This window comes from Sturnus vulgaris, chromosome 5, assembly GCF_052056855.1.
Source record: "Sturnus vulgaris isolate bStuVul1 chromosome 5, bStuVul1.hap1, whole genome shotgun sequence".
NCBI classification, from domain to species: Eukaryota; Metazoa; Chordata; class Aves; order Passeriformes; family Sturnidae; genus Sturnus; species Sturnus vulgaris.
Genome location: NC_142247.1, coordinates 12,755,702 through 12,772,941, shown reverse-complemented (window position 1 = coordinate 12,772,941; position 17,240 = coordinate 12,755,702). Strand labels below are relative to the sequence as shown.

The 17,240-nt window shown below is 41.8% G+C and overlaps 1 protein-coding gene across 2 annotated transcripts; it reads left to right on the top strand.

The window, feature by feature from the left end:
* The first annotated feature begins 1,303 nt into the window (after positions 1-1,303).
* On the top strand, positions 1,304-17,240 carry NUP50 (nucleoporin 50). Of its 2 annotated transcripts, none has more exons than XM_014880309.2 (8): positions 1,304-1,549; positions 4,062-4,140; positions 5,240-5,323; positions 7,965-8,160; positions 9,595-10,254; positions 11,437-11,515; positions 12,536-12,654; positions 13,348-17,240. In XM_014880309.2, exons 2-8 carry the CDS (start codon positions 4,072-4,074, stop codon positions 13,548-13,550), a joined length of 1,410 nt encoding a protein of 469 aa, XP_014735795.1. In that variant the 5' UTR covers positions 1,304-1,549; positions 4,062-4,071; the 3' UTR covers positions 13,551-17,240. The 2 variants fall into 2 exon arrangements, with proteins under 2 accessions (XP_014735795.1, XP_088020999.1); XM_088164873.1 differs by having other exon boundaries at positions 1,316-1,591.

Genomic DNA, 17,240 nt, shown 5'->3' with positions numbered 1-17,240 from the left:
GCTTAGTGTGGATCAGGAGTCCTTATGCAACAGAACAGCCGCATTTCCAAGTAAAATACTTCGTAGGAATTCCTCAGAAACCTTCCAAGCACCTGCACAAATATAAAAAATATGAATAGGGAAATGCCTGGAATCCTATTAAGTGACCCTGGAAAACTGCTTATTGAAAGAACATTTTACAAATGGACTTTCTCTTCAGCACTCTAAGTGCTGAATAAACAATAAATAAGAGTTGACAGATGAAGCAATTTAAAAAGCTACACTTCTGGAAAAACAAAATGTGCAAACAACGGAGAAAATGTTTAGCTAAATATAAAAATGTATTTTAAAAAATAAGACGTTTTTATTTTCCCGCTTTTTACATTTCAGCATGGTATCTGTATTCGGCTTGGTTGTTTTTATTTGAGATGCCTCACCCTTGGTAAAAGCAGCCAGCCTGTCACAGCCTCATGCCTTCAGCGGCCGTGGTGCTGCAATCCTGTGGGCAGTGACCTTTTCAGCTCAAATCGAGTGTGTTTTGGCAGGGCAGCGCTGGATTCTCCTTTCAGCCGCTCTTTGCTGTTCTCTGCCCCCCGCTGGGACAAAATCACCATCTTTATTTCCAGCATGCAGGACCAAGAGAGTTGGGCATCACCCCCGGCTCCGGGTGCCTCCCACCCTGTCGCGAAAGCATTTCCCATAGTCATCGGAACAAGCCACCACTTAGAAGGTTTCTGAACTATGCTTTTCTACAGGTCTAGTGCACACACTAGAACACTGCTTACAATTAATATCCTGATTATGGTTAATTGAAACAACCGATTAAAAATTAACGAGAAAAGTGAAGCGGCGGCAGGGAAGAGGAAGCGGGGGAAACAGCAGGACGGTCCGTGACCACCCAGGGCACGGCCGCCCCTCAGCCGCCCTGAGGCGCCTCCCGTCTTGGAAACGATGAATTATATAATTTAGAACCAGCGAACGTTAATTTGATAAAAAAGTATAAATAGCTGAGAAAGCTTTTTATCAGCTTCTGCGTGAAGGCCGAAATGTTGTCGGGCGCCCGCAAGAGGTTCCTGGCCAGGGATAAAGCAATGCCCGACTGGCTTACAGACGACGCCAAGGGTTTGTTTTTCCCGACGATTTCGGGACAGTTCGCGAAAACCGCGGCTCGCGCCGGAAGTCACGTGACTCAGGACGCGGCGGGGGCCCCCTTCCCTCGCAGCGGCCTCGGGGGCGCCGCCCGCGGCTGCCGGCGGTACTGCAGGGCCCGGCCCCGCCCCGCCCCGCCCCGCCCCGCAGCCCCCGCCGGGCGCACGCGCAGTGCGGGCGGGAGCGGGACGGTGGCGGACGCGGCGTTGCCGGCTTGGGCCTCGCCGAGCCCGGTCTCCCGGCGGACACAGAGAGAGCGGCCGCGCCGGGCAGCAGCGGGGGCACAGCGGGGGCACAGCGGGGGATGCTGAGCGCGCCTCGGGGCCGCGCAGCCTGCGAGGAGACCCCGCCGCCCGCCCGCCGCAGCGTCGGCCCCGCAACGCAGCGCAGCGCGGCGGGAGAGAACCGCCCGCCCGAGCCAGTGAGTGAGACCCGTGGGTCCCACCCGCCGGGGGTGTGAGGGGTGAGCGGGCACGAGCGGGAGCCGCGCACGGGGGTGCGGGGTGGGGATGGAGGGAGCGGGGCCGCGGCGGGCTTTCGGAGGAGAGTCGCACCCGTGCGGGTTTGTAGGGTTCGGAACGCGCGGATGGGTCTGTGAGGTGGGCGAGGAACGCGCAGTGTCCCCGGGACGGAGGGAGCGGAGCCGGGAGTCAAAGCGGAACGGCAGCTCCGCGGGGACGGGGGCACGGGGTGGCCCCGGCGGCATCCGGCTTCCGCTTCCTCCCGCCAGGGCCTGCGGCGACACCGCCGGGGCCCGGCCCCTCTGTGTGCAGGTGATGCTGCCCTCTGCAAACCTCCAGCTAAGCCTCGCTTGCGAGCGGCTGCGTTAAATAGGGCAGAGAAGCTCCTGGGCGGATCTCTGTAGGTCAGCAAAGTATCTGTGTTGTGTTATTTTTAAACAAGAAGAGCTTGTTAATCGAACAAGAGTTAGGCTGGATATCAGGGAAAGGTTCTTCCCCCAGAGGGTGTGGAGCACTGAACAGGCTCCCCAGGGAATGGTCACAGCCCCAAGGCTGCCAGAGCTCCAGGAGTGTTTGGACAACGCTCCCAGGGATGCACAGGGTGGGATTGTTGGGGTGTCTGTGCAGGGCCAGAGGTTGGACTCGATGATCCTTGTAGGTCCCTCCCAACTCAGGATATTCTGTGTTTCTTTAATACGTTTCTCAAAATACTTCTATCTCAGCCTGTTCAGAACACGTGCTCCTGAAACCTCGTGAAGTTGGTGAGCACCAAGCCAGATGTAGGTTTGTGTCGGTTCTTGTTTCACGGAATAGAATACACTTCAGGTTCTCTGTGCGATTCATGTTAGGTCCTCTGCAGTGCTTTTGAAGAGAAACTGTGTAAACACAGGTGGGTGCAGAGAACCTGGAGCCCAGGTCGACAAGGTTTTCCCTCTTTAGGTGGGGGACAGGCTTTGTAGTTAATGTGCTCCTAATAACTCAAATATTTGATGTAATAATCAAGATAATACATTTTTTGTGTACATAATGTGAATATATGCAGACTATATATGCAGAATACTTTTATTTATTATAAATTTAAAATTGAAATTAAAATGTATTACATAATACAATACATCCTGTATAAAAATAGTTAAACAATAATTTAAATAAAGGTGACTTTAAAATAGCTTATTTTTTAGTTTTTCAATGGTTAGATTGAAATAGTCTCCCAGGGGTCAAGCAAGGATGTCTACTTTCAGGACAGTGTAGATTAGGGCATTTAAATATGTATACACAGGCTAATCTTTGTCCCTCTGCTTCCAGAAACTCTAGTAACCTGACCTTATTTGTGATGTGTGTCAGACAAAATTCAGGACTTGGATGTGTGATCTCCAGAACTGCTGTACTGCTGGATTTACTGTTCTAAAACATTTCAACATATAAACAAGATAGCCTATAACAATATATTGTTACAATTTCTGACTCTGAAATTCAGCTATTTGTGGATTTTTTTTTTCTTTTTTCTGGTCTTAATCACAAACCTGGGGAGGGGTTTGGAAGAGTTTTAATATTTGTGCTTGCTTGAGATTTAAATTGCAATAGAACTACATATTTCCTTTGGAAAGTTTTCATATTTAGTGTCAAGATTTAACCATAGTTAGTAAAAAACCTCATTTTTCCCATAAAATTCCAATAGTGTGATTTCTTGCTAGTTTTTTTAGATTGACTCAAACTATCATGTTTTCTTTCTTTGGTTTTATCCACAGCTCATAAGTTGTACTTTAGTAAAATGGGACTCAGAACAGTTGGAGACATTCCTTTTGCAAAGCTGGTTTTGCTTTACATCGCAGAGATAACCAGAAAAATGTTGATTTTTCTGGTTACTGTAATTGCTTTAAAATCATGGCATGACTTATGTGTCCTTTGTAGGAAAGCCAATCTCATTTATTAGTAATTTTTTTCAAATTAGTAATGGCCTACCAATCCAGTTTTTTAAAGGAGAGCATTGTCTTCAGTCTTAACTAAGCTCTCTGCTGAGTTGATTCAGCAGGTCCTCATTAGTATTTATTTAGATGTTGTAAAGCAAATTACTTTTTTCTTGCTGCTTACATGGGTATCCTGAGGCAGCAATGTGCAGTGGAATATGGAATGTTTTAACCACGGCTTCAGGGTCTTTGTAGCCCTTCAGAATGAGAGTGAGTTACGATTTTGAAAGGAATTTTTCTAGCTGCTGAAGAAAATTTATCCCATAACTGTGCATTTCTATTGTTGCTTTAATTAAAGATTGAATATGGGATTGAGTATGGCTGATCACCACAACCTAAATCTTAAGTGCTGCTGATTGTTTTTGCCACAGCACTTGGTTTTCAATTGTCCTTCCAATCTTGACCTGCTTCTACATGAACTGCAGTTCCTGCAGTTCTAAGAATACAAATTGAAGATCACTACTACTTAGAATTTAATTTCTGTGCAATTCTTTCTTCCACACAGGTGTGGAAAAATGGCAAAAAGAATTGCAGAGAAGGAACTGACTGACCGAAACTGGGACCAGGAGGATGAAGCTGAAGAGGTAAAATACACATTAGGTCCCCCCCTACACACCCCTGCAGGTAGTAGAGTAGTTGTTTACATTTACTCTGTATTTTGTGAGTAAAACCTACAGTAGAACTGGTTAAATGTGTAGCAATTAAAGATAATTTTATAGAAGTGGATTTTTAGAAATCAGTTTTATAAAGCATCCAATTATGCAGACCGTATAGCAAAGCAGCTTTTAAGAGTTAAAATTTCATTAGTGGTTCTGGGAAAAGAAACTTCATTTTTCTAGAGGGAGCCCTAGGCTTGTTAAAATGCTTTTGGACTCTTCAGATGTGTGCTAGGTATTTAGTGAATTGACAGGAAAAGCAGATTTGATTTGTGGAGGTAAATGCTTTGTATGCCTCCAGTACTTTTTTTGAGGTCAGTAATAGTTAATTTCAGAACTATGTGAATTTTAGCTGAATGGCCCCACACAGCCAGAGGAATTAGGCAAGTAGTTCAAGTCGTATGTTTCACCTGATTCTAAAAAGAAATTTTCACCTTTAATGTCTCACACTTCCTTATGGCTCATGTTTAAACAAACTGGTTTAATTTTTGTCTGACTAAAAGTTTTAAATGCTTAGGCCTGTAAATGTAAGAAAGAAAACTGACTCTTCTAGGAATTTGAATACAAGAAAACTTAATTTCCTCATTTATTGCGGGGTGGTACTGAGCCATTAGCTGTCTTTGCTAGTGTTTGAACTGCAGCAGGCTGCTGGAGGTTGCCTTAGAGTGCACATCTCCATATATCTGCTCCAAACTGCATTACTGACAGATTCCCTTCAGCAGAGAGAGCTTAGAGCTGTGTTTTAAAAAAGCAAAGCAAAACTTACATTATTTGTTGTAATAAAATGGAGATAGCACAAAGAGAAACGTAGTGCAGAACCAGAAAGAGTTTTCCAAGTATCAGCTCATGCTCAGGTAGCTGGCAAGCTAACGTCAGTGCTGTATTTTTGGAGTGGGTTGGTTTTCTACTTCTTCCCTTGTTTGTTTGGTAGCAGTGTTAGAGCTGTGTTCTAAACGTGATCTCAGCCATCCATTCATGTTGTGCGTTTTGAGTATTCCACTAATGATTCCATGCCTTCCTCTTCAAGGTGGGAACATTCTCTGTGGCAAGTGAAGAGGTCCTGAAGAACAGAGCTATCAAAAAAGCAAAGCGTCGAAATGTTGGGTCAGAGGTAATGTAGTCACTGAACATGAGTGCTGGAGTTTTGCTCAGTTACAAAATACAACATGATGCTCAGGTTTTTACTTCCTTGGGTTTGTAGTGATGCTGAATGAAGTTATCATTTCAACTCACCAGCTCATATGTGCATGTGAACTTTGGCTTTACTGTTCCATGCTAAGAATAAGGCTAAGGCAAAAAAATACTAGTTTGACTGGGTGAGGAGGATGTTCTTGCACATTTTTGAAGTAAAACCATTGAGTGCTTCAGACACAGTATAGTTTGCAGATGGGTAAAACAGCATTTTTACTGCTTTACTTCAATTTTTTGTGGAGATGGAAGTATGGAAATGCAAAGCTATTAGTTATCCATACTGGAGGGCTGGGGGATGTCTCAAAAGCTATAATAGTAAACAAATACTAAGCTGCTCTGAGAAGGAAAAACATGTCTTGCTAAGAATGCTGCTACATTTTTTTCTCCCTCCCTGTCAAGAGCTTTAGTGCCATCTGCTCTTTGCAGTAAAAAATGGAAAATTGAAAGGAGGTTGGCCTTTGTTACAGGTTTATTCACTGTGAAAGCACTAACCAAGTCCAGTCCAATTGTCCTTTCAGAAATCCTTGACAAATGCTTTGTTGTATATATATTTTTCCCAGACATCCTTTGAACAGGGTATGCATCATGTTAGAAATAGGCTTGGGGCTTTACCTGTTACAGACTGCTTTAGGATTGGATGGGACTAGGCATATCTAGACAGCCTTCTCCTATGCTTTTGATTTTCCTTCTGCAGTCCAAGCACTGTAAATGAGGAAGCTGTCTTAGCCCACTAATGCCTTGAGTAGTTTTAGCCACAAATGTGGTAGAGAATACAGTTAAATAAAGAATTGTACTGGAAAGAGGTGATGCAAAACATAAACTACATCTTGAGCAGGAGAGATTCAGGGGCAAATGGAATAGGAAAAACAGAACAGAATGAGGAATGGGACCAGATGGGTTGTAGAAGTAGTCAGAAGACTGGGAGCAGGCTGTTAGAGCTGGTAGAAAGGCTGGTGTACTTTAACCCCAGCTGACAGCTAAGGACCATGCAGCCCCTCACTCTTCCTCCTAGTGGGATGAGGAGGAGAATTGGAAAAAAGGATAAAACCCCTGGGTTGAGATAAGAACAGCTTAGTGATTGAAATATAATGATGATGAGGGAACCAACAAAAAGAGAATGAAATAAACACCAAGAAAAAGCAGTGATGCACAGGACAGTTTCTCACTACCCACTGACCTCATCCCATCCCCAGGCAGCAATTAGCTGCTCCCAGCCCCCCCTTCTCCCAGTTTCTGTGCTGGCCATGACATTCTGTGCTCAAGGCACTGTCCTGGCCATGCTCCCTTTCAGCTCCTTGTCCTGCTCACTAGCAGAGTAGGAGACACTGAGAAGTCCTTGATTGCAGTGAGCACTGCTCAGCACCAACTAAAACATCCTTGTGTTGTCAACATTCTTCTTACCCTGAATCCAAACCGCACCACTGTACCAGCTACTAGGGAGAAAATTAAATCTATGCCAGCCAAAACTAGGACAACAGGCTGGATAAAGTCTAAAACGCAGAAGAGATGATAGGACAGCTGAAGTTGCTTAAGAAACCTGTGAAATATTTACAGAAAGGTGAAGAAACTTACTAACGTTCCTACATGGGGCAAGCAGAATGCTGCAGTGGAAAAGACAGCACAGGACAGTTTAACTGGTCCAGAGTCTAGAGAGAAAGGTGGTACTGATCAGAGAGAAACACAATAAAAACACCTACCTAGGAATGAGAAGCAGAGAACTGCACTGGAAAAGATAGCACAAAAGGACACAAGGAGACCCATAACCACAAGATCAGATACTGGAATACAGCCTAAAATTTACAAGCTTTGCTGTCTCTTCAATGGCAAAAGCAGATGAAACTCGGAAGCAGTTCTCTGATGACTTTCCAGAGACACTGAAAGTTCACTTCCAGTAGTAAAAGTTCATTACCTCCGAAGACCTAAAAGTTGCAGTGCTTTATTTATGTTATGTTATATTGTGTTAATAATACTTTGTCATTTAGAAACATGTAAGAAACCATATCATAAAATAATATGGTTTCAAAGACAGTGATCAGAACTGGGTAACGAAAGGGTTGTAGAGAGATATTTTGTGGTCAAATACAGTCTGTCTTTGCATCTTCCATCAGTCACAGAATACTTTGGGTAAATCACAAGAGGTTTCATAGGTGAATGCAGAGTGATGAGTGGATTAAAGTGTTGGGCTCTTGATTGCCATTGTAAATGCTAAAAGTAGTTGAAAATAAACCTGAAATTATATAATCCCGTGTAATTACTTAAAGAAAACAAGATGCTGTGAATGTCTGACAGGTAGTCGAACATCCACTCTGAACAACTTCCATGTATCCACATCCTAGGCCAGTTTATTTTCATACCAAACATCTGAGTCTTTTAAAAACAGTAGCAGTGTGTGTCATAAGGAAGCTGTTAATTTTGTTTGTGTTTGCATAGCTGACACAGTCACGCATGGAATGACATGCTGAACTAGGGAAAAATAAACCAAGGATATCAGGAATATTAAGTGGGGATAAAATTTGTGTGGAGATGTATGTAGCTGGTTGTCTCTTTTTTTCTCTCCCCAGTCTGAAAGTGGAGGAGCTTTTAAAGGGTTTAAAGGCTTTATATTGCCTTCTGGAAAAGGAGGAGGTGGCTTCAGTGGATTTGGGAATGGTGCAGGGATAAAGCCTTTGGAAGGGCTGTCTAATGGAAGCAGTAGTGTCTCCAGTACTCCTCCTTTCAGCAGTTTGAAGAGCACCTCTGAAACACAATCAGCATTTGGTAAGTTTTAAATAAGCATCTATATTTATCAACACCTTCAGTCATAAAATTTGTAGGGTTTTTTAGTAGTGAAAAAACAAAATTTAGACCATCTTATAGTTGTGTTTTAAGGTTTTGGGACTTTATACCTCTGTAAGATTTCTTACTATTTTAGAGTGCTGGAGGGACAAGTTTTGACACGCATGCAATTTAAAGAGGTGGCAGCTAAACTCAGGTTTCTAATACTGGAGGTAAGTTTTCTAGGCACAGATGGAAATGGAAGGCACTGGCTGTAAAAGGTATAAAGCATCTGGTAACATGTCCCAATTCTTTGAATTTAAACAAAAAATATGTGTTGCATAGCTAAAGTCTTCATCTTTTTTTCCTTGTACATCTGATGTTGCAGACAGTCTTACTAAAATTTTATCTGTTACTGTTATACCTACATTTTAAGACATCTGAAGTACTTTGGCATGCTGAGCTCTCGTGCTTTGGAATTCCCTGAGGAATAGTAGTTCTGTCCCCTTGTGCTGGTGATGCAGAAATGTTAACCCTGCCACCACAGAATTTTGGAGTCACCATGCCATAGAATAGAAATGGTGGAGTTTGAACTTCACAGTAACTTAGACTTCAGTGAGCTAGAATAAATTAAGGGAAACTGAAATATTCAATGAGAATTTTTCTGCTTTACTTCTTAGGGTTTTTATACAGAAGTGCTCAAAAACTTGTAAAATTATGGGCTAGTTCACTCAGGGTGGTTTAAAGCACAAATGGCAAGAGATAAGTTGAGTATTTTGATTTAATAAGTGTTACAGCTTGCTGAAGTTGTTATATTTTTGGCAATCTATAAAACACATACTTTTTAATGTTCTGTACAAGATGTCTTTGGATTTTTATCATACACCAGTGTGCTCCATCTACTTTGTGTGTCCCTAACTTGCTTGTCTAAATTAAAACTTGGGTCTGCTCACCAGCATGGCAGTAGCTGGGGCACAGTGTGGTGACCCAAAAGAAGGAGCTCAGCTGAGTAAGGATGAATGATTTGATTAAGAAATATTGAGCATGTTAGTTAGGCTTTTAAGAGAGCTGTGCTTTCTGGATTAAAAAAAAAAAATTTCTAAGCCATATTTCTCACTGAGTCAGCAAGGCATCTCTGTTGTTTTGTTGTGGTTTTTTTTTTTTTTTTAAACCAGAGCTTATTAACCAAACAAGTTAAGTTGGCTGTCACGGAGAGGCTTTTCCCCCAGAGGGTGTGGGGCACTGAACAGGCTCCCCAGGGAATGGTCACAGCCCCAAAGCTGCCAGAGCTCCAGGAGTGTTTGGACAACGCTCCCAGGGATGCACAGGGTGGGATTGTTGGGGTGTCTGTGCAGGGCCAGGAGCTGGACTCAGTGATCCTGGTGGGTCTCTCCCAGCTCAGGACACCCTATAATTCTGTGATTTTTCTTGTAACAGGATCCCCAGTGTCAAATGGTCCCAGTGCCACAGTGTTTGCTGAGAAAAGCACCGTGAGCCCGAGAGCCAACGGTGGCAGCCAGCCCGGCTCATCTGGCAGCGCCCTGAGCTCCGCCCATGGCTCTGGCACCTACCACAAACAGCTGGCTGCCCTCAACTGCTCTGTGCGTGACTGGATCGTGAAGCATGTTAACACCAACCCCCTGTGCGACCTGACCCCCATCTTCAGGGACTACGAGCAGTATTTGGCCAGCATTGAGCAGCAGCATGGAGGCAGCAGTGACAGCGGCTCCGAGAATGAAAGCAGCAAGACCCCTGGCCCGCGGGCTGTTCCTGTGTTCGGGAGTTCAAAGCTCCAGCAAGGCTCCACATTTTTGTTTAACAACAAAACTGAGGATACCTCAGACAAAAAACCTGAAGCTGCATCAGAAAAAAGAGACCCATTGTTAGGAGCTACATCAACTGTCTCGTTGAATTTTGGCAAGAGTGGTGACAGTTCTGTTTTGGGTTCCCTTGGTTCAGGAACACTTAGTAGTTTCTCATTTTCTCCTGGGAATTCAGGTTTGTTTGGAAAAGATGCAAACCAAGCTAAGTCTGTCACTGCAGCACCCACCAGTTTACTGGAAGCCCAGACAGACAGTGGCAATAGTGATGACAAAGGTAAATTCTATGTATTTATAGTTATTTTAATGGTCAACTCTGAGCATATGTGACTTAAGAATACTAAGAAAATGCAATGTTAAGTTCATTGAGATGGCATGGTGTAATGTCAGGGGAGATGTAGGTTGGGTGTCAGGGAAAGGTTCTTCCCCCACAGAGTGTCGGGCACTGAACGGGTTCCCCAGGGAATGGTCAGAGCCCCAAGGCTGCCAGAGCTCCAGGAGCGTTTGGATAGCACTCTCAGGCACAGGATGGGATTGTTGGGGTGTTCTGGGCAGGGCCAGGAGTTGGACTCAATGATCCTCGTGGGTCCTTTCCAACTCAGGAAACTCTGTATTCTGTGATCATCATCATCCTTGAATTTGTGCAGTATTACACCCCTAATCTGGAGAACTCAGCCTTATGTAAGCAATACCAAAAGTATGTGTTTATCAGGACTTACGTATACTTTTATCAGATTTATACTCTATATAATATAATCCTTTATCTGAGGACAGGACTTGAGTTGGTGAAATTTAAAGCCGCTAATAGATTCACCTTTGAACCTCCTGGACTTCTCAATACTTTTCCTCGTAGGTTTATCAAGAGATCCCTGCAGTAAAAATCATGAGATACAGAACAGTTTAGTCCATTTTATTTAATAGATTGTAAGGAGGCCAACAAAGTTACATAGTCCCTGCTTTACTCTGCTCTTTGCCTGTGCTGGATACAATAGGCTGATAGAAATCCTGGTAGCTGAGGGGCTGGAAAGGCATAATCTGCCACTCTCTCTTATCTGTCATTCTGCAGCTAATTCCGTTCCCCCAAATTAAACCTGGCTCTTACTTGAATCCATTTGTGGAGCATACTCTTTGAAATGTGAAAACTCTTTCTGTTCAAGCAGAAGCTTTTAATTTACTAAGCTTTATATTGCTGCCATTTGATTGTTTGGTATGGATTGGGTATTTTCATCCCACTTAAACTGAAGATGAGGATGAAGTTGCTTTAAGAGCTGAATGAAAAGCAAATAACCCTTTTTTTCTGTAGCTGAAGCTGCTGCAGAGTACACATGGACTGAAAGGTGTTCTGACTGTCACTGACCAGCCATGTGTCCATGCCAACCATGGTGGGCATAAGGGACTTCCAATACAGTGCCAAAATCTGTGCTCACAACATTAACGTATTAAAACTTTCGTTTTAAAGGAGGGGAAGAAGAGGAAGAAGAGCCACCAAAAGTCATTGTTAATGAAGTAAAAGAAGATGATGCTTTCTATTCAAAGAAGTAAGTGACTTTAACTTGGAAAATAAAATTAATACCTGCATATTGCTGTTCTTCACCACTGCAGTGGCTAATTAACAACATGTTCCTGACTTCCTAATTATAAAGCTTGTTAGGAATCCACATAGAATATGAACTTGTAAAAAAATTTAATTACAGGCAGGAGTGTGTAGGATCTTACTAAAATGCTTCTGTATCTTGGACACAACTCTAATAGTTTGTGTTGTACATATGATCAGCTTTTTTACAAGTTGAGATGTTTCTGCCTTCATCAGGTTTTGTACAGTTAAATTTCAGGACCTTAGGCCTTTACCACAGAAATTTTATACAGTACTGCTGGAAAATCCACCTCCGGTGGATTTGCATAGCTTAAAATAAGACTCTTCAGTTGGAAAATGCTGATTATTATATAATAAAGAAGTAAACAAGTTGTGCTTTTAAGCCCAAAATGAAACTGGCTTTACTAGAAGCAATTTTTCAAAGTATGTTCAGTAGTCCAAGTCTCAAGTGCTTGACACTCAGCACAGAATTTTTCCTGCTACAAAAAGCCATTAGCTGTATCTGAAGGAAAGTGTGTGCTACTTTTTTAAAATGGCTTTAGGTTTATTAGAGCTTCACTTAAAAATGTTTATAAATTGTATGTTAAAGTTCTATTATAACTTCAGAATGATACAGCAAGTTCTTATGGCTTTATAATAAGTGTTTTTTAAAAGTAGCCTACATTTATTGCTCCTAACAGACTCTGGGTAGAGGTTGCTGTGCCTTTTACTTTTCCCTGAAAGTAATACATTTATCATTTCAAAACTGAAAGAAAGAATTCACTTTCTCTTTGATCTGGAAGTGCTGTCCATTAGCACATGAAACAAGGTCAAGCATAATAAAGATTTAGGTTACTCACAGCATGTTAAACCCTGATTATTGTTACTGTGAGTCAGATGGATCCATGTATCTGGGGGATATCTTAGTATTTCATCACTACAGGACTGCGTGAACAAGGATTTGGGATTTATTTTTTCTCCCCAGGTGCAAACTGTTCTACAAAAAGGATAATGAATTTAAAGAAAAAGGTGTAGGAACATTACATTTAAAACCAGCAGGAAATGAAAAAACTCAACTCTTAGTACGAGCAGATACAAATTTAGGTAAGTACATTTGTCCCAATAACAAGTCTTGATGTCAAAATTCCTTGCTAAGCATTAGGATTTTTTTGGTCTTTTTTTACACAGCATTAACAGATACAATTAGTGAAATCCTTTCTACTTTTTTTTTTCCTTAAATCATTTAGAATACTGACAAACACTTGGATGCCTCTAGTGAGCATTACAAAAGAGAGCACAGGAAGCAGTGCAAGAAGTAAAAGGTTATGGTGTATGTTTGGCAATACAAGTACCTGTTTTACCCTGGTTTGTCCAGATTAACATGTCTGTCTGTATCAGAACATTTTGCTTCTGCATATGAACTGCGTCTGGTGGTCAGAATGAGTAACTTGGCATATACTAAGCACTGTGACTGGATTCCTCATTTGCTGCTTCTCCCTTATCCCCTTCCCTTTCTCCTGTGTGTCCCTGCTGTCATTTGATATTCAGGTTCCTCCATTTAAAAAAGGAGGATGCAGTATTTGCAGAGATTTTCTCATTTCTAGTGAGGAGAGAAATCTGAGAAAAATGGCCATGAACAGATGCTTAGGGAAGAAGAAGACAAACATACATGATGTTTGTGAATTGCCTTCCTTCTGAACACCACTCTAAATCTATAATTAGTACCTATACTAACACTGTATTGCAGTAAAAGCTAAAACATGGCTAATCATCGTTTTTTCCTCTTCTCAAATGCAGGAAATATACTGTTGAATGTTCTCATTCCACCTAAGATGCCATGTACAAGAACCGGAAAAAATAATGTTCTTATAGTTTGTGTTCCTAACCCACCGATCGATGAGAAGAATCCAGCTGTTCCTGTCACTATGCTGATAAGAGTGAAAACAAGTGAGGATGCAGATGAGTTGCACAAAATCTTACTGGAGAAAAAGGAGGCTTAAATAAGTTGCAGTCCATAATTTGTGGAATTATTGCCAAACTGCTGCTGCTCTTTTTTTCTTCCCTAACTTCACTTGAACATTTCTTTACTCTGATATTAAGAACTGTTATAGGAATTTTGGAAAAATGATGTGAGGAAAAGCTAAACTAGCTAATAAAAGCTTTAATAGAACACAAGTGTTGGACTGTGCTCCCTCATTTTCAGTACCTAAATGCAGGACCTCTTCTGGATAAAGCACATGGATGTAAATCCAAGCATATGTTTTTAGCACCGGTCAACCAAATGGACAGAAATCTGAGTACAAAATCATGGTACCAGAGCTTCCTCACAGACTGTAATACAATGCAACCGCCTCCTGTTTTGGGAAGGGAGTCTGTTCAAGTTTACCTGTTGCAACTGTTTCAAGACCACAGATTTTTAATTGGTCTGTTGTATTCTGGTGAGACTTGACTTTTTAGACTCGGTGACATGACTGCACCCCACCAGTGATGAACTCCATTGTGCTGGGTCTGTACCCTTGCAGACTCAATGTGCTTTCAGGACTCAGAGACTGCAGATATTTAAAAGAGAATTTGCTTGCGTAGTCTTCTTGACAGTAGTGGTTCCTTCAGAGGAACTATCAGTTCTGTTCTTACTGTAGCAACAAGCAAATAATGTGCAATATAGTACAAGCAGACAACTGGAAGACAGTTTTATCTTGGACATGCTGGCATCCCCTGGCTTCTGGCAGGTCAGAGGCAAAGGGTTGCACTTCCACAAGGTCCTTCCGAGGTGTTTGTCCCTAGTTCCGAAACCCAGTCGAGGCAGAGCTGGACGTGCTGCATTGGTCCTGCTTCTGGTACTCTGCTGAAGAGAGCTCTTCCCACCAACAAACTTCAGGACTTGTAAAGACCTTTCTGTTGCCTGTGGCCCTTGCCAGGAGACACATGCACAAGGGTGCGTGTCAGTATGTATTTTTCCATGTGATAAAAATGCTATGCTGCACTGCATTAAGTAAAAGCAGCAGAGTGCAGCTTTGGCAGAAGCTTTCTGTTGCATGTGGGGAGCATGGGGTAATTTGTAAACATAGTTTTCAGCTGTAATAACATTAACCTGGTGGCAATAACTTGGGGATCAGAACATTCATTCTGGTCTTGGTTTCGCTCTCAACTTTGTCAGACTGTGTTTGGTGGTTTAATCCTTTTCTTTTCTTCAAATGTTCGTTGGAAAATCCTTCCCTAGTAACTTTTTCTACTTTGCTTCCAACTCTGGGACTTCTCCAAGAGCTTGATGTTAATATGAAACTTGAACTGCTCTCAGATGTGTCACACTGACCAGCTCTGGCAAGATGGAACAAACATGCTGTTTTGCCTCTGGCTAATGTGACACAGAGGAAAAACCCCTTTCCTAATGAAAGTCAGTGTGACACAATTCATATAGGGGACCTGTAAATCCAGCACAGTGGCATCCTATGGGCAGGGAACAAGGAATAACACCATTTGATGAGGTGCAGCACATCTCACCTGCACCCCTGCTCTAGGGGGGAGCAAATGGCTGTCTCTAGGCCTAATTCACTGCACAATTCAGGTTATGGCCTTTCTTTCCCCTCTTCATTAAAAGGAGGAAAATCTTGATTTTATCTAAAGCCCTGTTGACCAAAGTTCCAAAACAAAGGCCTTTGCTCACATTTCAGCCATGCTTAATGTACAAGAATTGCATTTTTAACACTGGAGGTGTGAAGGGAGCTTAGATGCCATTTGAGGTATTTGAAAAATAAACTGGTGCCTTTTGGGGTTTGTTTTTGCATCTGGCTAAGTACTTAAAACATTAAAAGTCAGTGACATTTCTTTCCTCAAAATAAGATGTTTTTTTAAAAAAAAATCTTGCTGCTACCTAAATTGGAGGCCCAAAGCTGACAGATGTGTCTAAATGTGTATGAATGAAAAGCAGAATGCTGCCTAACAGTTTAGTCCAGGCTGTGGTCTAAGGGCTCAGTTAATTTTGCATTGTCTTTTTGACTGTAGTGTCTTAACCCTGTCTCTGTACAGAAAGGTTTATAGACCGAGCTCTGCTTGTACATCCCATAAAGAACAGCTCTGTCTATAAAAGCTTGGCCTTGTCTTTGCTTACTTCCAAAAGCTCATGGATTTGGAACTGTTCCTTCATCCTTAGAAACGTGGACCAACAAAATGAACTTAATGCTTTTTTCCTTATGCTTTGCCTCTGAAGAGGGGCAGTTGTGGGGTTTTGCACATATGGATGTGGCCCAATTCTGACAGTACATCTCTGGCTTGTTTCCAAGCAGAGGGCACAGAGTGAATGGAAAAATAAGTAGAAGAATAATAAATTGTGCTGGAAAGAATTAAACCTTACCCTAGCCATTGTAGCAAGTAACACCTGAATTCTTCTGTGCGTGTACTTAATCAGTAGAGCCAGGGGAAGATAATAAAATGGGATGTCACCTTCATTAGAATGTCAAATATATGCATAAACATGCGATTTTGAACATTTTCCATGGAGAAAATTGTCTCTAGAAGAACAGGGAAGAACTTCCCTGCACAGCACATTTTAATCAGTATCAATTCATGGTGACCATACCATTATGTGGACTATGAAGCAGGAAAAGTTAGTCACACAGACAAACTTGGTGCTCAGGTATAAAGCACAGCCCTTTTCCAGCACTGTTAGAAATTTTTGATGATGCTTCAGTTTCTATTTAAGAAATACTAAAGTACAGAAATGCTGTAAAAGGCCAGAGATTGTTAAATAGAAATAAAGGCCTTAAATGAAAAAGCAAATTTAATGGAGGGCACAGACATCAGTGTACTGCTGCCTTCAAACAAACTGGCACATGCTATCCAAGGAAAGAATTTTGACCAGAATTCCAACTCAAGGAGGTATTCCTGTGTCTTGGTGATGTATTTAACAGCTGAATATCAGACACCTGATCTTGATCTGAAAGATGCAGGTTTCTGCCCCAATTTGCATTAATGCCTTCGTTGTTCCAGCTGTATGTAGATGTTGGAGTGTCTTATCCATTCCTTCTCCTCTAATTTTGAAGTTTCAGCTGGAAAATAAACATCTCTACTTCTTTTAATTCTCAGAATAATTTCTAAGGGAGATTATTTCAGTTGGCTTGAATTTTATTTTAAAATACTAAATTGCAGTATGCAAGGTTTAGTTTTTTGGGAGGTTCCTTTGGTTTTGGTTTTTTTTTTTTGGTAATGTATTCAAAGTTATCTATTTGGGAGGGCAGCACTGTGTTCCTCTTAAGGCCTTTTGGTTGATGGATGTGAAAATTTATATTAAATTTATAGTTCAAATGAACATACTGTAGAAAATAAACCAATCAGGAGGTTTGCTTTGCCATTAAAACTGAAGTTCAGCTCCCTTTGCAGCACTGTAACATTTAAACTGTCGTTAAAGACTTCCTTTCTGATGCCTTAACTTATTTGCATTTGATAAAATTTTGTAGCTGGTGCCTGTGTGCAGAAATTGACTGACATTAAACAATTTAAAGTGGCATGAGCTAGTCTAAATCCAATGAAGATGCTGAATGTGATGAATTGTTAGTAGATTTCAAAATGCTCTGAATTTTCAGTGGATACTTAAGTTTTACATAATGTGTATGTTAATGTTTTCATTAGTTCTGATACACTGCGGACATGTACAAAAATCCATGGAAAATGTGAATAAATGAATGGAAGATTCA